Consider the following 20,695-nt stretch of genomic DNA (forward strand, 5'->3'; position numbering starts at 1 on the left):
TTTGACCATTGGGCTCAAATCCTGTTGGTTGGGCACTTGCTCGGCAGAAGGTAGAAGTAAAAGTGAGAAATAAATTCAAAGGAGGTTTTAGCTGGATTCTACATGCACAATACACAATAACCTGAAAAGACACGCGCCTTCACTCGATGTGATTGGTCCCAATAGTGTAACCAAGTCAAATTATCGTACCTTCAACATTGTCGACTCGACACTTGCGAAAAGGTCCTTGGGGCCCATTGGCAGGCTCTTACCCAACAGTCATTGACCTCCGGTTCGCTTCGGAGTCGGTGTTCAAAATGAACTGATTTAGCCAGAAACAGACGGGTCGGATTTTCGCACTGTGGAAAGAAGTTCTGTATTTTAATTCCTTTAGAATAGTACGTATATAAAAGGCACTCGTTGCTGCACCCAACTGGAAAATATGAGACGAGACATTTGCGACCAAACGATGCCCAACCGACCTTATTGCAACCAAGAGATGACCATCTCGCACCCAAATTCGACACGAATGGTAACCAACTAAAAGAGCTAGCCTCGCGTTGTATACACATCTCCGGATATAGAGTTTTTAAGTAAGAGAGCCAGACCACTTGAGATGCGCGCCGAGGCAGTTTCTGCGGAGGGCCCAGCGCAAGACTCTCATGTCGTTGTTGTACTGTATTTAGCTAGCATGTCCAACCACAGCAAAAATTAGCAAGAAAATCGCTATCTTCCAGACGTAACAACACAGAGCTGGCGAGCATATAAAGAAGAGCTACATTGAGATTGTTCGCTACATCTTCGAATCCGGTAGATCTTGCTACAACTAGAAACATAAGCGCAGGTAGCGGTATCTCATGCACTGCAACGTCTTCTTGTCGAGAAGCCCGACTTGATCGGCACCACAAAAGTTTTCGAACGCAATAAGAACGTAAATACCGCAGTTGTAGTTGTCTGTCTGGACTCCTAGTCCCGATCCGAAATTGCGCACACGAATGCCATGTCCAATAGACCCCGGAAGAAGCGCTATTATCTTCTGAGCCACGGACCGAACACTAACAAGATACGACGATGCGCTGCTATCGTAGATGTAGGCTTGCTTATCAGCCAGGTTCAGCATAATGGAGCACAAATGGTTGTGTGCACAATTCACTGGGATAAAAACCTTCTCGTTGGATAAGCTTGACAGCTTCGCTTGAATAGTCGCGGAGCTGGTAGATACTGATCCATCCACCACAACGCCAAGCGTGGCTGAGTCAAACATGACAATACTGTGATCTGAGGAAAACAACTTGTCCACGACCAGTTGCATCATCTCGTCGCTAATCCAGTTCCTCGCTGTCAAGTCTAAAATCTTAGACTACACACCACAACAAAATGTTAGCTCTGTATCTCCATCGCAACTACATAAATAAGCGAGCAATCATACCTCAGTAGATAATACCGGAAGTGCTTTCAACTTTCCTGGAATATCGGGGTCTTTGTTCACTGCGAAATCAGTGCCGTCCAAGCGAGAAAACTCAATCTTTGCAAGCCAGATTAGCGCGGACTGAATCTTCTTGATTGTAGTAGCAGCTCGATGCCACTTTCTCATTATTGCCACGGTAGCATTTTCAAAAACTCCAACGCCCACGATTTCTAACGCAAGTTCCATCTCACGAACCCCAGGGTGCTTAAACTGGTACGCCGTCACTTTGGAAGTGCCTTTTCCGATAAGGTCCTTCTTAAAGATTCGCACTATTTCATTCGGCCTTATCAGGGGCTTGCTTGCAGGTAGCTGAGAAATCGCGTGAGCAATAGGGGCTTTACCTTTATAAAAAATGTGAAGAGCTTGAACTGCATGACTTTGTCAGCAGTAGACACGTAGCTCGCATCTCCGACAAGGATTTCATCAAGTGTTCCGAGATTCATCTTTTTACTGGTCACCTCCATGTCTTCCTGTACCAGCGTCGTTATTAGATTCCGTTTGGCCTTGACAGCTTTCGGTTTTTGCTTGGGGCGCCCCTTTGACTTTGGCGGACTTTGAAGCTCGAACTCGGCGTTGTCATCATCGATGTCGATGGGGCGTTGGTGTCCACCAATAACTGGTGATCCGGTACGTATACTTAGATGATCAGATCCAGCAGCGCTTGGTAACTCAAGATCCGGTCTCCTTTGCGTGCCCACGCGGGTCTCGGTGCCCAACTCAGTCACTGGTTGGGGTTCGGTGCCCACCTCGTTGTCCACGCGGGTCTCTGTGCCCAACTCAGTCACTGGTTGTGGTTCGGTGCCCAAATGACTGCCCACCATAGTCCCCGGTCTACGGCGTAAAGGATACGCCGTAGACACCTCAGAAATGACTTCAACCTCCACATGAGACCCCGCATCCACAGAAGTAGCCGCCGTTTGGGCTCGTTGAGTAGGCCCCCTGTTTGATTGATTAGACGGATGATCTACCTGTGGGTGGCCTCCAGTAGACAAGGTTTCGTGGCGTGCTGCAACACTGGAAATTGCAGAATAATTTCCATGCTTAAACAACGAAGCGACACCACGGAGTGCCTCCATCGCCTCCTTGTAATTCTGCATCCCGAGCCCACTAAGATAATCACTGATTGATGACGCGATCGCATTAGCCTCTCGAAACTCTCTATTCGAATCCCACACCGGGTTTTTCTTCTGAGCAACACGGGACACCTTAAGTGGCTCCACGGGGAACAAAACGTTTGGTTTCGAACGGAGGAATGACAGAAGCCACCTGGGATTCAACAGTTGTGTAGGTATGATGTTCTCGAAATTCAACGCCTTGCGTAGATAGAAAACGTGGCGGCAAGGCAAGAGTCGCGAACTCATGTACAAACACGAGCAGGTCCAGTCTCTCTTCATCACCGAATATTCAGCATTTGGTTCATCAAGCGCATCCTCATCATCAGAAACATGTTGTATGAGAATGACACCGGGGACGGGCTCAGCGAACTTGTACCTGGCTCTGGTCATAGCGTAGGTGTACTGCTCGTAGATAAGCTCGCAAACGTGCTCACTGACTAGCTGCGAGAGAAACTGCATTTCACGATCGTACTTAGAATTATGTACCATGCTTAACTTGAATGCAGACTTGATAAATTTCCGTTCTTCAATCTCCTGGTAACACATGATTGACGCGATACATTTGTCAACAGTCATGAAAGAGTTAACCAGGTCCTTGAGCTGTTTCCACGAGGCCTCAATTCTGTTGTTCGTGTTGTTTCCCATAGTCACTGCATTTTGGCGCTCGTAAGCGCACCACTGGCCCCGACATTTGTCCCAATTCTTCGCGAAATACGCTTCAAACGGATGAGAAGGAAACGCATTTGGCTCCGTTAAAGCATCATTACTAGTGTAATCAAAACCAGTAGCTTCGGTCTCCAACTCGGCGGTGCCGGTTCCCAACTCGGAATCAAAATCCCCCAGCTCAGAACCATCTGTGACCAACTCAGCCCCAACTGTACCCACCTCAACACCACTCCCATCCAGCCTGCGGCGATTGAGCCGCGAAGAAGATGTCAATCCAACTCGCAACGAACTACCACGCCCAACGACCATAATGTGCCTCATGTACTCGCGGTACTTATTGTATTCACGCTCGGTCTTTGCATAGACAATTAAATTGACGAGCCCCTGCAGCTGCTGTTTTTGCCATGATGTGAATCCATAGTCAGCCGATGCGATTTCTTCTCGAAGATACTTGATGACATGAAATTGACAAAGAAGCACGCGAGCATCAGGAAATACCACTTTCAATACAGACATCTCTGTAAAGTCCTTGTCCACGATGATACATTTGATTCGAGTCCATGCCGGATTGTTTCGTTTAAACTCATCCAGAGCTGTCGTCAACGTTGGATTGCGCTCGTTCCGTACAACCGCGTGCTGTACAAATTGTCCCTTCCCAAACGCATCATGGGCCATGACGGAAAAGACCTTATACTTGGAAACGTTTGTCCCATGCGTAGCGTCAATCATGACAACCTCAGGAAACCTGTTGAACATTTCCCGCATATGCTTCGTCTGTAGAGTGATGCACGTAGCTATCGTCTATAAAGGACCAAAACAAAGTTAGCCTACTCGTTATAGTAAAAATGTAATGCAAACATGCCTTGTTTTGGACGGTGTCCACGAAGATGCGTCCGACGTTTCCTGGCTCCTGCATGAATTTGACCATCCATTGCTTCAGTCTCTTTGCACTGGTAGGTGCAGAGTGACTCCTTTTAACTAGCTTGCTGACGAGGTTGGTAACATCTTGAGTGGAAGGGTCACCAACCGAGTTCTCCCGAATGTATACTAAGATACCCTTCTTCTGAGCGTTAGCCTTGCGAAGCTCGTCCACGGTTGCCATCTCAACCGACCCCAACATCATCCGATTGTGCGGGTATTGATCGAATGTCTCTTTTTTCAACTCGTGGCAGTGCTGCAATCGGGTTGAAGTGATTCTCAAAGCAAACCGAGGACCCTCTTCATCCACGACTTGAACACAGGCGTTGATCTAGAACATCAAATACCCCAACTTAGCCCAAATCAAAGCTAATACATCCCATCTGAGTACCAACTCACGCTAATAAATCCAATCTGAGTACCAACTCAACCCAATCACATACCTGAGCTAGACAGTCAAGTGCCCTCGACTCCTGGCGTTTTCTTTTTCCTTGGCCTCGCGATTTGTACTTGCCTGCGTGGGTACACACTATCGTCTTGCTGTAGTGTACCCAACTTTCTGGGATCAACGGAGCCGAGCTGCCCGCCGCCTTAATTTTGCTGTTCCGATGGGTAACCGTGTTATTTGTGCGGACACGGAAGCTCTACAAGAATGTAACGGGAGAATGACAACATTGCAACGATGTCTGATACTCAAATGAAAAGCGATACATACCTGGTAGGTTTGAGTTTCATACTCCCTCAGATAACTGTGAAAATCTTCCCACGAATCAAACTGTGTACGCTGGAGAGGGACAGCTACAAAACTGCTGTTGATGTCGCTGTCATCGTCCTGCCCGGATCTGGAGCTGTCGGACCGTCCGAACGCTTGGCGCGACGACGTCATGCTGCTGGATCTGGAACTCTCGTACCGTTCAGACGTTCCGGTCATAGATGCAATGCTGCTCCTTGTACTCACGGGACTCGAAGCAGACTCCACCCACTCCTCATCACTCAGATCACCCTTCCCTTGAAGCCGATCTCTCACTGCCGGAGCTGCTTCGCGATGCGCATACGGTAGGCCTTGGCGGCATCACTCGCAAGTCCATTTCTCCGGCTGCAGATTTTCGATTTGGACCTCCCCCTAAAATCAGTGGCTGACGGGGTGTATACGCTATACAGCCTGTCGGATGCCGTCGAGGGGCTAGGGGTAAAAGTCTGGCCTCAACACGACAACCCAGTTGGGTGCAGCACACACTCTCTATATAAAAATGTGAGGTCCGACCAAATTTGCCCTCTATTTTGCGTTTGTTTCTCCTTCATGTTAAAACAAATGGCTTTTGTATGCTATTTGAAAGGATTAAGTTTTAATACAGTACAGTAGTAGAAAAAAGTGTTAAGTCCAAATGGCTGGAGCTGCCGACTCAGGCGCGCCCGCGGCCACTGCGCCAGAGGAGTCGCCCTCCAAGTATCTGACCCGCTTTTGGCGTGCCAATGCGTCCGCCTTCATGCGCTGGTTCTTGGCGCTGCCGTACGCCGGTCAAGTGTCGCTGCTTCGCAACGCATCGCCCGATATTCCTTTATCGTATGACCCCAAGGAGCCGCGTCCGCAGGCCACACAGCTGCTCACGCCCGAGCTGACACTTAAGGCGCTACTAGAAGAGAACGGAAAGGTTCTGCTGCGCCTCATGAATGCACGTGCCACTAAGGCTGACCAGTGTAGTCGTCACGATCTTCTCTACCTCGCGTCACTTCGAGCTTCTGGCACTATGCCCACGTTCTCCGGTGAGACGTTCAAGCACGTTTCTCTGGCCTTCATTGACCTGGCGGACCCAGAACAGAACGTGCAGTCGCTGCTACCTTCAGCGTCGCCCGAGATTATTGAAGAGAAGAAGAACCTGATTAAGCAGGGGAAACTCATGGAGGCCGACGTGTGGCTCGCACTGCAGATGCGGCAGCAGGTTATCCTCACGATGCTCACTAACGTGGCGCACACATTTGAGACCATGTTTTTGAAGCAGGTAATGGTTGGGGAGGTTAGTGCTGCCGAAGTGGGCTGTAGATATTGCGGTTTGGCCACGAGAAGCAAGGGAGGCGCGGAGGGTGCAACGACCTTGCTGCAATGTGCATGCGAAGCCGCGTTCTACTGCTGCAAGGAACATCAGGTAGAAGACTGGACTAACCACAAGACCAGCTGTAAAACGATACGGAAGGAGAAATCTGCTGTGGAGAAGACGAAGGAGGCAAACTAGAGTGCGCGAACGGAGTTAATTAACTGGGATAACGATACCGGTCACGTACTGTACTCGCGTAAACCCATTGTGAGACCAGTGATACTTCTGTACATGTATGCATGTTTTACAGTAAAAGCAGGCCTCGTGTATATCCTTATCTCTGGTGTGCTGATTAAAATTTATTTCTTCGAAGCAATCGCTTTCTTGGTGAAGCTTCCGATGGCTTCAAGTTCGCTCGAGAGTACGGGAGCAATTCCGTATTGGTGGCGCTTGATGGGCAATTTGCGCGGGACTCGAATTGTTGTGGGTTCATCTACCGCAAGAGGTTGTACTGACTGCGCTCGGCGCTCTGCTCTGCGGCGTTTTCGGTTTCCCAAATGGGCTCGAGGTGTTTTTGACGTTGCCGGTTTACGTGCTGAAGCTGGCGGGTCAATTGCTGGCGCATAACGTAGCCTTGCACCACCTCGTACCAAACGCAAGCTTGTTGCTCGGACGCGGGTGATATGTACAGCAAGCGGCCACTGCTGAGCTTGATGGACAAACCAAATTCCGCACCAGACCAATAGAACACGTCGAGCACGACGTCTGTGCCCAACACTTTGGAAGTCTCGCGCTGGTCCTTACGGTACGACAGGTAGCCGTCGCGGAATACGAAATAGCGGCGCTTCCAGTTTTTGACGCGCGCACCCTGCTTCACCAAGAAGCCTTCGGCGTAGTTGTTAAGTGCCAAGACCTGGTCCTTCTCGGTTTCAGCGTGTTTGTAGCGGTGGTGGTTTCTCATCGTGAATCGGTCTTAGTGTTGTTGATACAGTTAGGACGTTGTTTGCGGTAATAGTGGTGACGACTGTGTCGTTAAAAATTCGCTCGTGTGTGAGTGTACTGCTGTGGGGCAGTGGGTTTGGCTGTCAAGACCAAAATACAAGAGTGATGTCTGAAAGGTGGTTGGGAAGCTTCAGCATTCACCATCCACCGAACAGCAGCCGTTCCGTTCGCGTGCACCATTACAGCTCCACCCGTTCGTTTGATGATGATAAGACCAGCCATTGTCGTATGCTTCGGCCAATTGAGACTTCTGTATACGTATCGAAACATGGGAAATAGGGGATCTCGATTTTAGGCAAAGCTGCGTAACATTCGTGGTGCATTTCAAAGTGAAGGTGTGAGGTAATGCCGGATTGTGCTTAAGCACCTGGTCCTGTCGTCTGGAATGCGTCCCCCGCACCATTCGTTTGGCATGAAATCGGAAATTATGCGCTATATTTAGTGCACAGTGTGCACTGCTTTTCAACAGCAGTGAACACGAGCTCGCATGAATCTCGTTTTATCAGATTTGGCCAGTTGCCACAGTGCTCACGAGATCTTGCAATCTTGTATGGAAAAGGCTCGGAGTACGCTACGTGCACTTCACGTTGTACTGTATGATCACCACTTACATAGAGTTTACGTGAAGTATCTCACATACCAGCAAATGCTGTAATATTTCATTCGAGTCCTTCTGTTAGCGTTCCATTCAACAGCTGCTTAGTTCGCAACAAAACTGAGCTTATTGTGACAAGTACCGGTACTTTACTTGCTAGGATTCGCAATTTACAACAGCAAGCAGATGCACCACTAGCACCTTTCGCCACTTCCACTTGTGAGAATTGTTGCCGCAAAAAATTTCAACTTCAACTATCCGTATCAAAAACCGATGCCCGGGCGGTATTGCATCGGTATAAGTAAAGAAAAAGTCCTAAAAAAGTCCATGCGACAGCTTCAACTGCGCATCATTTCGGAAGAAGCCTCACCGCTCGGACCTCGATAAGATTTCAACCCACGAGGCCATGTCCAAGAAGCCCGAGCCAAGTCCTGTACGCGTGCGATTGGCCACCCACGCGGGCTCCTGGTACTCGCACGACGAGCACAAGCTTGAGGAAGAGCTGTCAGGTGTGCGATGACACCGTTAAAGCATAGAAAGGGCCCAGTGCTCACTTGTGCCGGGGAGGCTTGTGTTGCAGGTTGGCTGGGTGCCGCGGAGGGCAACGACACGCAGGAGAAACAGCCGAGTATCCGCGCCATTATTGCCCCGCATGCAGGTTTCCGGTGCGGCTGTGACTTGTGTACACTTACAGCGACGAGCCTCTGGACTGAACGTAGTGTGCTGTTGCGCTGTAGATACTCGGGCCCCACAGCGGCGTACGCGTACCACCAAGTGCTCAACTTGGACCGAATCAAGCGCGTCTTCATTCTCGGGCCATCGCACCACTTCTACTTGCGGTGGGTACATCCATTTAAGCTGCTAAAAGTGGGAGGCAACAGTGCTGATTGGCTGTTAGTGGATGTGCTGTGTCGACTGCACACGAGTACGAGACGCCGTTGGGCAACATTTCGATCGACCACGAAGTGAACGAGAAGCTCGTGGACTCGGTAGGTGGAGAAAGTGAAAAAAAATAGTATTATATCGCTAGTCTCACGGTACTGTTGGTTGTTGCAGGGTAAGTTTGCGACCATGTCGATGGATGTTGACGAGGACGAGCACAGTATCGAGATGCATCTTCCTTTCATCTTCAAGGTAGGATTTCTTAAACTCATTAATTTTGTTATTTTTACAAATAATTTAACGTATTGTGTTATAGGTGATGAATGGCCGCAAGTTTACGGCGGTCCCGATCTTGGTCGGTAACACCAAGTCCAAAACGGACGAGGAATACGGAAAGTATGGCCACTAAAAAGCTGAAACTATTTTTTTGCAGCATTGAGGGCTTTTAACAACATATTTTATCTCGTGTTTTAGGATTTTGGCCCCGTATCTGGAGAACGACGAGAATTTGTTTGTGATCAGCTCCGACTTCTGCCACTGGGGACCTCGGTAAGGGAGTAACGCCTTCATAACCAGCGCAGTATTGGATAGCAGACTAAAGCTCTCCTCGTATATTGCTCAGATTCCGCTACCAGCCACACGACTCGACTTACGGCGAGATCCACGAATACATCAAATATTTAGACCACCAAGGCATGGGGGTACGTACAAAGCTTTGCCTTCTACTAGGAATCGGTGTCGCTAACAACTGACGTTTGCTGTCTGCTCCTTGAACGCAGTTCATTGAGCGCTTGGATGCGGCGGGCTTCACGAGATACCTGGACGAAACAAACAACACAATTTGCGGTCGCCATCCGATCTCTCTGTTGTTGAACACCATCCTGGCGTCAAAGAAGCTCAAGTGCACGCTCAAGTTCGTCAAATACGCTCAGAGCAGCGCTTGCATGCGTCACGGTGACTCCTCTGTGAGCTACGCCTCCGCCATCGTCTACAGCGAGCCGTAGCGACCTCCGCACAACGCACCAACCTTTATTTGCGTAAGTAACTTCTTTATATACCCAAGCGCTCGTGTTTTTATTGCACTGGCTGGCGTTTAGCGTGCTGTATCGAGTGGCAATTGAACGTCTATTAGCGCGCCGTACATGTATCAGTCTACTGTCCTAGCGCTACTGTCGATTACTTCTGTGGGCCGAACGCTTCAGTCAGCACCACCTCCAGTTGTTCATGTGAGCGCTTGGACAAGCCGACAGCGGGGGCAGCGAGGCTATCACGTCCAATGAACTCCAGGTGCTGTTTCTTGCCCAGCAGCTTCTCAATGTGCGCTTGAGCGTACGTCCATGCTCCTTGATTCAGCGGTTCTTCCTGCACCCATACGAACTTCTTGGCATTGTCGAACTTGGCGAGTTCTCCAGCCACTTGCTCGAACGGGAACGGCGCCAGTTCTTCCACACGAACGAGTGCGATGGTGTCGGGATTCTTGCAACGTGCAAGTCGCTCCTTGGCCAGCTCGTAGTAGAATTTACCGGAGCAGAAGTACACCTTCTTGACCTGCGACGCGTCCGTGATCGTCGGGTCCGAGAGAACTGGCTGGAAGGCTGTGTGTGGCCCCATCTCGGACAGCGGCGAGGTGGCATCAGCAAGACGTAGCAGCATCTTGGGCCCCATAATGATCACAGGTTTACGGAACGAGCGATGCTGCTGACGACGCAGCAGGTGGAAGAAATTGGCCGGCGTAGTCACGTTCACGACGATCATGTTGGTGTCGTGTTGGTACTGTTTCCATACCGGTTCCGTCTCGGATTCTTTGACAGATGAGCGTGGCGTCAACGCAGGAGTGTCCACAAGCTGCAAGAAGCGCTCCACGCGGCCACTGGAGTGATCTGGGCCGGCTCCATCGTTGCCGTGAGGCAGCAACAACATGAGACCGGATTGACGCATCCACTTGGACTCTGCACTTGACAAGAACTGGTCAATCACGATCTGAGCGCCGTTGAAAAAGTCGCCGAACTGAGCCTCCCAGATGACCAAATTCTCGGGACTCTCCACACTGTAGCCGTACTCGTAGCCCATGACGGCCAGCTCGGACAGATTGCTGTTGATCACACTGAGCTTCCCAACAGTCTCCGATGTCTTAGGCAAATGATGTTGCAGTGGGAAGTATCGCTCTTCTGTCTTCTGGTCTGTGAACGAGGCGTGTCTTTGACTAAACGTGCCACGTCGACAGTCTTGTCCAGCAAGACGCACCGAGTGGCCGTCTTGCATCAAAGTTCCGAACGCCATGGCTTCAGCTGTAGCCCAGTCAACACGCAAGTCTCCGGGGGTTTCTCCGTCCTTCACTTGCAGCATTTTCTGTCGTGACTTGATGTGCGTACGCTGTAGACGACCATGTGGCTGGATCCTCTCAGGCAGCTCCACAGAAGCCAGTCCGACTTGGATCAAGTTGTCGATCTCCACACCAGTATCCATGTTGACGTACAGATCTTCAGGTTCTGGTTGCATCATCGTCGCCCACTTGCCCTTAAACGCGTCGATCTCTGTGGGTCTATAGCCTGGTTCTCCCGTAACCATCTTCAATTCGCTCTCCAGATGCTCATTCAGACGCTCGATAGTCTTCTCAAAACTCGTACGTGACACAAGACCAACACTCTCCAGTTCGTGAGCGAATTTCACGGGGAATCGATCCGCTTGGTCCACTCGCTCGTACATTTTCGGCTGTGTGAAGCGTGGCTCGTCCACTTCGTTGTGTCCGTGACGACGGAATGTGATCAAATCGATGACAATGTCCTTGTGGAACTGGTTACGGTAGGCTACAGCAAGACGACACGCACGGATCACGTCCGCAATGCTCTCACCGTTTACGTGTAGAATCGGTGCTTCGATACTCTTGGCGATATCCGACGCATACCGCGTCGCACGACCGTCCGGGTACGTGGTCGTGTACCCCACCTGGTTATTCACCACGATATGCACCGATCCTCCAGTCTGGAAGTCTGGAAGTTGAGAAAGCGCCAACGCTTCGGGCACACAACCCTGGCCAGCGAATGCTGCGTCACCGTGAAGTAGCAATGCCATTGCGTTGGTGCTCGAGTCACCATCATTCTTGGCACGAACTTTACCAGTTGCAACAGCATTGATAATCTCCAGATGCGACGGATTGTGCACTAATGACACGTGCACTTTTTTGTCGGCGTATTTCTTGTCTACGGTAGTGGCGATATGTGACGATACGTCATCAATGCCACGGAAAGTGTCGGGGAACTCCGAGTATCCTTTCACTTTGTGGAAGATTTTGTGTGCCGGGTATTCGAGAGATCCAACAAGAAGGGCAAGACGTCCACGATGAGGCATACCGATCACTACGTCCGACACACCCGACGTAGTACACGCTTGCAATACAGTCTCCACTGCGGGTAGCATGGACTCGGCTCCTTCGCCTGAGTATCTTTTGAAAGATGAGAACTTCTTGGCCATGAAGCTCTCGAACACGTCGGCACGTAGCATGCTCGAGTATGCATTGCGCAGGTCAGAAGGAGACACTTCGCTTGTTGCTAGCGTCTCAGCAGCATTTGCCAGCCACCTTTTCTCCTCGATCGAGTTGAGATGTTCGAATTCAAACCCGGTTTTGCCACAGTAGATGCGCTGTAATTCGTCGTAGAGCTGTTGTCCGTTTACTGCAGGGACAGACACGACACCAGCCAAGTCTGTGGCTGATAAAGGACGTGTCAATAGCGGCTTAAAGTTGTCAACGGTCAAACTGGGGACAGCCGTGCGTTGCTGGAGCTGGAGCGGGTCCAGATCCGCTTGCAAGTGTCCGGACTGACGGAAGGCTGTGGCCATGGACTTTGCAGCCAGCGATTCGAGCGACGCAGCAGAGGAGAAGAGCGCCTTCTTCGGTAAAGCATTGGCTGGGGTGACGCAGCGACGCGTCAGGAGACCGGGGAGACGCAGCATTGGAATCGTGTGCGGAGGACCTGACCGATTGCCGAATGATGCAGCGGACCATTGGGGGCCGCTGTGATGGGGATACCGAAATCCAAACGGGGGATTGGACGTTTGCTGAAGCATACAAAAACCAAGATAAGGACCCTATTGAAGACGAATGGGGTAGAAACAGGACGTAACATATGTGTTGAAGTGCCAAGGTGAAGCAACTCTTATCACTTTACGACACTTTTGCAACCAGCAACACCGTTTTATCATAGTTGCCAAGAGCTTTGTTGCCATGCCAACTTTACTTACAATGTGTCAGCTTGAAACTGCTGCTCTTCTCCTTTTCCATCCTGGTCTTCTGCTAGTAGCGCCAACACTTGTTCGTGTTCGTCGGTGTCTTGAATCGCACCTAGCAACTTCAGAGCTAGGTCGTGTTTGCCGTCGTCCAGCATCACCTCAGCAATTGGCACGTATCCAATGGGCGGTCGGTTTGCTCCTGCCAAAGCCAACAGCGCTTCCCATTGATCCGTTCGGGCTAGCACACGCAACAACGTCCACCAGAATTGCCTAGGAGGGACTGTGTACTGCTCAGCACAATCTACAGCCACAAGCAAAGCTTGGCGATGCACCGGGTGCAACGTCACTAACTTTTGGATGGTCTCCACAAGAGAACTACCCACTAAAAGACCAGCGGGAATCGCTAAGGTGCGCTCCATTGCTCGCTGTGTCTCGAGCAGTTGAAGCATCTCATTCGTCATCACTTGGTTAAATGAGTCTACTGATCGAGCTACGCATTGCTTGTGAAGCTCGGATGCGCTTAGTGACCACGCTGACGTGATGGAAGGAAAAGACGTGTTTAGAGAGACTCGAAGGAGCTTCGACGCTTCTTTGAGTCGATTGCGCTTTGTGTCAAGAACGCTATCTCCGTACGCGGTCTTGCCCACTATCGCCGCGGCTTGACTGTAATCTTCCCGTAACACATTCATCTGGAAGGCATTTGCTACGTCAGAGCGTCCAATGAGTTGTTGGCTGGCAAACAAGTGCACCGCACGCGGATATTTGCCCACTGCACGCAGAAACTCATCGCCTCCGAGACGTTTACCGAGCTGTATCATGATTTTGTAGATGCTGTCAGGTGTACTTAATGGGTTGGAGCACAAACCTTTAAGGATATTTTCCTCAAGTGTGGATGGAACTCTGTCGTCCTTCGTAGCACCTCCACTATGTGGGTCAAACACGAGCTCTTGTTGCATGGCTACAGTCACTGGAAACTCTCCATCCTGGTCGTACAGAATGGACGTCTCGCTGACCCAGTTTTCCAGTGTCAAGAGCACTTCCTCACGCCCCGAAGTCAGCCCAGATGCTTCTTGTTGCAGCACGACTTTTGCAGCACTCCGTCTGAGCGAAGTGTAGAAGAGAGCGCATCCATGTGACGCTCCTCCCGATGACAAGCACGCTGCCTTATCGAACGCAACGCGGTCGCCGTAGTAGCTCCACACGTTCCCCATTTGCAATAGATTCGTCGTTTTGTCAAAATTTTCAAATGTTATTTTTAGTACAAATGCGACCTCACTGTGTCGTCCCACTAACGTTAGTTTTATTTTTTTTTCTCTTACAGAGTTTCATCATGGACGAAGACCAGAAGCAACAGGTAAGGTAGTACAAAAATATTATCTAATCGAAGCAAAACACTCACCTGGTACCTGTGCAGCTACGTGATGATTTGCAATTCGCCATCATGAAGGCGGAGCAGCTTACTGTTCTTGATTCCAAGGCCCCTGCAGGATCGAAAAATAACCCGATGGATATTAAGTCATTAGTGGATGTATTCTCAGTGTTTGGCTTTTCGCCAGACGACATCATCGACAAGCATGACCAGTGCACAATCTTCAAAAAGATCCGTGTTGAGTTAGACGACTTGCTCCGAGATCTGTCCCTGAATACGAAGAAATACGACAAGGCAATCGTCTTGCGCGACCGACTGCGTCTTATCAAGCGCGAATTCATCGAGATGCAAGGAACATGCGAGAAATCTCGTCAGGGGAAGGAGACGCAGCAGTTCAGTCGCGGTATTGTACTCGCGAAACAGCATAACGATGCTCTATACGCTGCTCATACGGACAACTACGAACGTGAGATCTCATACCGCCAGGAAGAGCTGAAAAAGACACACGAAGTCGAGCGAGCTCAACTCGAAACGTACCTGAACAAGTTACAAGAGCCTCATGTCAAGTTTTCTAGTCTGTTGCTCGAGCTGAAAAATACTGAGAAAAATCTGGCCAAGCTGAAGCTGTTTGAGGACGCGAAGAACGTCTTCGTCCGTGTCGCGAACATGGAGCGTGACGAGCGTGCGCTGAATGCTGCAAAATTCGAGAAATTCAAGGAGAACAAGCGAGCTCTGCTACTACAAAAGCAGCAACAGGAGCTAGCGGAGGCCGAAGAAAAAGTAACCGAGAAGCGCTACGTGGTCCAAAGAGCAAACGACAATCATCGAAAGACGTAAGTAATGTATCGGGCTTGAGTTGTCCACCGAGATTCTGATGTGCTCCATGTTGCTTGAACTTGACAGTGAAGTGCAACGCATGAAAAATCTGAAAACGGACATGGAACACGCGCATACGATGGATCTGCATAGCAAGAAGGTGTTCTCGACAGACGCTGTAGCTGCTGTGCGGAAGTCTCATGGTGCAACATCAAGCACTTATCGAGGACAGCAGCTCCTGAGCACAGTTCAAGGCAAGCGTCTCGAAGTGGCCAGTCTCTGTCTTCTTCACGAGAGTGAAAATGGCGTTGTGCCACCTGGGTCGGTAAGTGTAAATCTGCAACTTCAGCTGGATCGTTAAGGCTGACATTGCTGTCGGTTTCCATTTGACCAGATCATTTACACAGGGTAGCAGTATCTTACGGACGAAATGCATTAACACGTCGTGTGCACTGAAATGAAAAGCATTGCTCCGCAAAAGCAGACGAATAATGTTTAATTCAGCATTCGCCTTCACTAATCTTATCACTTTTAAGCTTGAATTTATACTACTCTCGTCAGATTCTCCTTTTTGTCTACCAACACTGTATACATCCATTGCCATCAGGAAGGAGTCAGCTCCTGGTCTAGATCCTGGAGTCACTGACTTAGGTAAAGCAACTTTCATGGAGCTGATACTAAAGCATTGAGAGAGAGAGGAACAAAAAGGAGTTGTATCCTCTTCAACAGATACAACAAACGTTTAGTAGTGACATGTGATGGTGCTCATTGCACAGCTAGAACACAGCTAGTGACACGCTTTACAAGGTAGTCTTGCCTGGACTTCCTAGTCGCGATGAAGGGTGAAGCCAGTACCAAGGTCGATTTGTGAAAGCTCTTGCAGCACTTGGTTACCTGCAAGGATGGGTGGATATTTCGCTAACGCCTCCGGTGTCGCAAAGTGCCCCAAGGGCTCCAGTGTCTTGTCGGATGCCGTATGCGAGAAGAGAGTAGAGGACACACGCCAGAGGCTCTTGCCTTCCTTCTCACGCTGAGCGATCGTCTCGAGAGTCGATGCAGCCACCACCACTTCATGGAAACCCGCTTGCACATATCCACCAGTCAGATACTCCATCTGCTTGCCCGCCTGGACAAGAAGACAGCCATCCGGAATCTTCACGGCGGTGCGCGTACCATCTCGCAGCCAAATGTACAAGCCAGGGAAACGAGATTTGCCGTGAATTGTCAACAAGTTGAGGTCTGTAGCACCAAATAAAATAATTAAAGTTTAATTATTAAGAAACCAGCAATGCATGTTTCAAACCCACCGTAGTGATAAGCTGCGAGAACGTTGTCCAGTTGATTGAACACGTTGAAGTTGCTACCCGTAGGTGCCAGTAAGTGTGGGCCGTATTGAATGCGGTCCACCAGCACGTTCTTCTCCAGACCAAGTCCAAGAGCTACGATCTCCACGAGATCCGTGATGGCGTCCAGCATCTTGCCGCCCCACATGTTCATGACTGTTTCCCATTCTGGAAATTTCCTGGGAATCACAGGCTCCGCATTCAGTTCCTCGAACTTGGTACTCTACTCAGTCACAAGTATTTTTCATTTCAGACATGAGTTAAATTCTTTTCGACGATAGAAATTTCCAATTTTAACGCACCACAGGACGTTCACCGACACGCCAGAAAAACCGGCTCTTCTTGTCCGCTTCCGGAGGGCACAGAGAAACTGGAGCGTGACGCTTGTCCAGCGCTTCTGCACGAGCGCAGTGGTTGCGTGCACGCTCCTTGAGCTCAGGAGTGACCCCCACCTGGTAGTGGTATTCGGGTCGCGCGTCTTCTTTGAAGTCTGTTGATTCAAAGTACTGCTCCATTATGTCCAGGAATGTGTCGTTGTCGCGGTCTGCTGCTCGCTGAATGAATGTCATCAATATCTCGAGTTTTTTTGTTTTGAACAAAATTGCCATCTACCTCATCGCGGACGCAGAGCACGCCGAACTTGTGCAGAGACTCGGCGGCTTTCTCGCACTCAGCCTTGTCGCCGGTGGCTTTGTAATGCTTGAGGTCGATCACGGGGATTTCTAGCATCGCGGACAAGGAGAAGGAATGGAAATGCCAGTGGTCAAGTTCGACTTTTTCGATCGCTTTCTACCCCACAAGGTAAGCAAACACTTGCGTGCATTTTACAAAAAGTGAAGCCTGAATTTGTCCCAGTATTTTTAATTAGGAGTGGTTTTAAAACATTAAAACTAAAATGAATTGTTTTACAAAACAATACTTTTTTTTACAAATTACATGTGGCAAGCTACATTTTCTAACTAAGCTTAGCAATTCTTTAGAAAGTGTAATGTCCGTACCAGTGAGTTTCTACCGCTCTCCTCCGCAGCAGCGCGTCTCGTTGGACAACTTCCAAGAGCTAGGTCGACAGCGCGTAAAGTTGCTGACTCAGGCACTTAAGCCACCAAAGGACATGTTAAACGAAGCCACAGAACTGCAGGAAGGGACCGATACCGACTTGCTGTCCCATTACGCTCTACGACTAGCATTCTGCAGGTAAGCGGCAATAATTTTCAATGGATATGATCGCAAGTCTCACCCGTTCGTGCAAGGTCACAGAGTCTCCAGCGGGTGGGATTGGCTGGTCCGTGCCGAAGCAAAACTCTTCGCAGCTCGTCTTCGTAAATTGCCACCATACACAGCCGTGGCAGTGCTCGAACGAGAGGGGATCAAACACGAACTACTTAACGAAGACAACCCAGATCTCGATAAAACACAGGGCGGCATTTACCGTGTCCCTTTTGCAGAAGCACCAAGGCTGGTGAAATATCGCGAGGTGGTTATTCACGACGGGTTCTGCTTGGTACCTCTTCGAAGGATGGACGTTGTAGCTGTGTATCACTTTCGACGATGTTTGGAAGAGCAAATGCGAGACTTGCAGTGTGCTATACCAGCGCAAGGACCAGAGTTGGAGCGGCTGACACCGATACTCGATGGATTCGTCGTGGAGGCGCGTGTCTTGACAGGAACCGCGACTTCGTTGGCAAAGAAAGCTGACAGGTCAAAGCTGGAGGTGAAGGAGATTGACCGAGTTGCTGAGAAGCATTTCCCGTTATGTATGAAGCAGCTACACCGCAAGCTACGTGAAAATCACCATCTTAAGTACGATGGACGAGTGCAGTATCGAATGTTCCTCAAAGGTGCGGGGTTCTCAGTGCACGAGTGCATTCAGTTCTTCCGCTCCGAGTTTATCAAGACGATACCTGCTGCCAAGTTTGATAAGGAGTACACGTATCACATCCGCCACAGTTATGGACTTGAAGGCTCCCGGAAGGACTATGCGCCTCTGGATTGTGAACAAATTATCTCGGGTGGCGCTCCCAGTCACGGACAATATCACGGCTGTCCGTTCAAGCACTGGGGTCGACCAGCCTTGCAAGACGAACTGCGTCGTCATGGCTTATCGTTGCAAACTACAATGGAAATCACGCAACAAGCGTCTGCAGGTAATTGCCAAAGTGCATGCAGAGCATTTTTTGAGGCAACACACTCTTCCACAGCTTCACCGGCTCAGTTCGCCTTCAATGCCGCACACTTAAGTCATCAAAATGGTTCAGCAGGCGAAAGTATTGCCATGCATCCAAACGCATACCTGAATGCCAGTAGACTTGCCACATTAGAATGACAAATGACTACTTCTTACAAAACGTAGTAAAATTTAATTTTTAGCTTCGATTGGCTAATACATGTACTAGTACTTCGAAGTTGTTGTAGAAAATAAAATCATTTTCAACTTGTCAATCGGACGGATGAACGAGACTGAGGCGAGCGGTCCGACGGATGCAGCGTCTCCTTCGCCACCGAGAGATCTGGAAACTTTAAACACCAGCAACTCCACGTATGAGCAACTTTTGGCAATTTTGCATGGGCTGCGCAACTCTATCGGACCAAGTAAGTACCGTCCAGACGAATTGCTGCCACCCATTTGTTTGATACTTTGTCACTAACTTTTTGCATTCGGCAATTTACTGTTGCCAGAGGTTGTGAATAATGCCATTTCTAAGGTGATGCGTCTTCCGGTGCAGATGCTGGGGCAAGAAGTGCCAATCATCGGCAAGAAGAAGACCAAGAAGGAGAAGCAACTTCTGAAGCAACAAAAGAACGCGGAAAAGGCTGCTACCAACGAACCGGGAGTCCAACAGCAGAAGAAAAAGAAGAAACGTGAGTTTAACATGAGCAACTACACGATGCGAGCAGTGGCGGTCAAGTTCCTGTACCTCGGCGAAAAATACGCCGGTTTTGCACGCCAAGACCACATGCCCGAGACGGTCGAACGCTATCTACTGGAAGCGCTGGTGCGTTCCAAGCTCATTGAAAACATTGACGACGCTGGCTACTCGCGCTGTGGACGCACAGATCGCGGTGTCAGCGCCTTTGGCCAAGTTGTGGCGCTTCGTGTGCGCTCCAACTTGCCAGCAACTGCTGAGCTTCTCAGTGCCGCGTCCATTGACGACGTGAGGCCTGGGGAGAAGTTCCAAGTCCGATTGGCCACGGGCGAGGAGAAGACGCTGACTGAAGTGGACTACGCTTCGCACATTAATCGCGCGCTCCCAGCTGACATCCGCGTGTACGCGGTTGCGTCCTGCCGTCCGGAGTTCAGTGCTCGCTTCGACTGCAAGGCACGGATGTACCGTTATTTCTTCGTACGACGCGATCTGGACATCGAGAAGATGCGAACTGCTGCTCAGTACCTCGTTGGGAAGCACGACTTCCGCAATTTTTGCCGTATCGACCCCAATTGTCACGTGTTTGAGCGGAATGTGCGCTCGTTCGAGATCGTGGAGTGTCCAGGCCAACGAGCCGATGATCCAAGCCAACAAATGTACCGGTGCGAGGTGTTTGGCCGCGCGTTCTTGTGGCATCAGGTGCGCTGTATGGTGGAAGTGTTGTTCTTGATCGGCTCTGGACGAGAGGAGCCTAGTATTATTCCTAAGCTGCTGGATATTGCCCAAACGCCACGAAAGCCACAATACGATATGGCATCAGATTTGCCACTTGTGCTACACGACTGCTACTTTGCAGACCCAGACGACGCGGAAGGATCTGGCCCACGCTTCGCATACACGCCTCTTGCGTTGCTGCAGGTGCACGCTCAGCTTACAGAGATGTGGGAGCAACGTAGTGTACAAGCTGCGATGTTGCGTAGCCATCTCGATGCACTTGAGGCATTCCAAGTGGAGGCAAACCTCGTGGTAAAGGATTTAGATCACTATGCACCCAAACTGGAGCAACTGATGCGGGAGCGCAAGTTATTAACGGATGAAGGAGGCGTGGTTAAGTGGAAGGACGTGAGTCCGTTGCTTCCATTATCCAAGAAGAGAAAGACCTTGCCGCTGGCGAAACGCGACACAGGCCACTCTGTCGATGAGCGTAAACGTAAAGCTCAGGAACGCAAGCGTCGACGTGAGGAAGAAGAGGAGACCGCGGTGCAGGTGGCCAAGGAGGTCAAGACGGAGAGCAAGGACCACGCAGGCGCACACGAGCTGGTTACCGCGGCGTCGTCTTGATCTGTTGATAGAGTGACGATCACCCAAAGTAGAGGGACAGTCCCTCAGGGCACACGCTCTTGAACTTTGTTGCCGTA

General features: G+C 50.0%; 9 protein-coding genes across 9 annotated transcripts; 5 read left to right on the forward strand and 4 right to left on the reverse strand.

Annotated features, from left to right (window-relative positions):
- Positions 1-5,531: 5,531 nt before the first annotated feature.
- PITG_00550 (uncharacterized protein) lies at positions 5,532-6,377 on the forward strand (the record flags this gene model as incomplete). Its single annotated transcript, XM_002909091.1, has 1 exon — positions 5,532-6,377. One exon carries the CDS (start codon positions 5,532-5,534, stop codon positions 6,375-6,377), a length of 846 nt encoding a protein of 281 aa, XP_002909137.1.
- A 295-nt stretch (positions 6,378-6,672) lies between these two features.
- On the reverse strand, positions 6,673-7,140 carry PITG_00551 (uncharacterized protein; the record flags this gene model as incomplete). The annotated part of the gene is made up of 1 exon (XM_002909092.1): positions 6,673-7,140. The coding sequence occupies one exon, from the start codon at positions 7,138-7,140 to the stop codon at positions 6,673-6,675; it is 468 nt and encodes a 155-aa protein (XP_002909138.1).
- A 1,000-nt stretch (positions 7,141-8,140) lies between these two features.
- On the forward strand, positions 8,141-9,662 carry PITG_00552 (memo-like protein; the record flags this gene model as incomplete). Its single annotated transcript, XM_002909093.1, has 9 exons — positions 8,141-8,285; positions 8,357-8,441; positions 8,514-8,615; positions 8,675-8,765; positions 8,833-8,910; positions 8,975-9,054; positions 9,133-9,207; positions 9,281-9,359; positions 9,438-9,662. 9 exons carry the CDS (start codon positions 8,183-8,185, stop codon positions 9,660-9,662), a joined length of 918 nt encoding a protein of 305 aa, XP_002909139.1.
- A 172-nt stretch (positions 9,663-9,834) lies between these two features.
- Positions 9,835-12,609, reverse strand: PITG_00553 (2-oxoglutarate dehydrogenase E1 component, putative; the record flags this gene model as incomplete). Its single annotated transcript, XM_002909094.1, has 1 exon — positions 9,835-12,609. One exon carries the CDS (start codon positions 12,607-12,609, stop codon positions 9,835-9,837), a length of 2,775 nt encoding a protein of 924 aa, XP_002909140.1.
- A 284-nt stretch (positions 12,610-12,893) lies between these two features.
- On the reverse strand, positions 12,894-14,096 carry PITG_00554 (uncharacterized protein; the record flags this gene model as incomplete). The annotated part of the gene is made up of 1 exon (XM_002909095.1): positions 12,894-14,096. One exon carries the CDS (start codon positions 14,094-14,096, stop codon positions 12,894-12,896), a length of 1,203 nt encoding a protein of 400 aa, XP_002909141.1.
- A 230-nt stretch (positions 14,097-14,326) lies between these two features.
- PITG_00555 (uncharacterized protein) lies at positions 14,327-15,431 on the forward strand (the record flags this gene model as incomplete). The annotated part of the gene is made up of 2 exons (XM_002909096.1): positions 14,327-15,087; positions 15,158-15,431. 2 exons carry the CDS (start codon positions 14,327-14,329, stop codon positions 15,429-15,431), a joined length of 1,035 nt encoding a protein of 344 aa, XP_002909142.1.
- A 465-nt stretch (positions 15,432-15,896) lies between these two features.
- PITG_00556 (uncharacterized protein) lies at positions 15,897-17,170 on the reverse strand (the record flags this gene model as incomplete). The annotated part of the gene is made up of 4 exons (XM_002909097.1): positions 15,897-16,309; positions 16,378-16,636; positions 16,716-16,967; positions 17,026-17,170. The coding sequence occupies 4 exons, from the start codon at positions 17,140-17,142 to the stop codon at positions 15,897-15,899; spliced, it is 1,041 nt and encodes a 346-aa protein (XP_002909143.1).
- Positions 17,171-17,401: 231 nt separating this feature from the next.
- PITG_00557 (DNA primase, putative) lies at positions 17,402-18,736 on the forward strand (the record flags this gene model as incomplete). Its single annotated transcript, XM_002909098.1, has 2 exons — positions 17,402-17,607; positions 17,671-18,736. 2 exons carry the CDS (start codon positions 17,402-17,404, stop codon positions 18,734-18,736), a joined length of 1,272 nt encoding a protein of 423 aa, XP_002909144.1.
- A 124-nt stretch (positions 18,737-18,860) lies between these two features.
- On the forward strand, positions 18,861-20,618 carry PITG_00558 (tRNA pseudouridine synthase, putative; the record flags this gene model as incomplete). The annotated part of the gene is made up of 3 exons (XM_002909099.1): positions 18,861-19,002; positions 19,090-19,130; positions 19,269-20,618. The coding sequence occupies 3 exons, from the start codon at positions 18,861-18,863 to the stop codon at positions 20,616-20,618; spliced, it is 1,533 nt and encodes a 510-aa protein (XP_002909145.1).
- Between the last annotated feature and the right edge of the window lie 77 nt (positions 20,619-20,695).

This window comes from Phytophthora infestans, genomic scaffold (genome assembly GCF_000142945.1).
Source record: "Phytophthora infestans T30-4 supercont1.1 genomic scaffold, whole genome shotgun sequence".
NCBI lineage: Eukaryota > Oomycota > Peronosporomycetes > Peronosporales > Peronosporaceae > Phytophthora > Phytophthora infestans.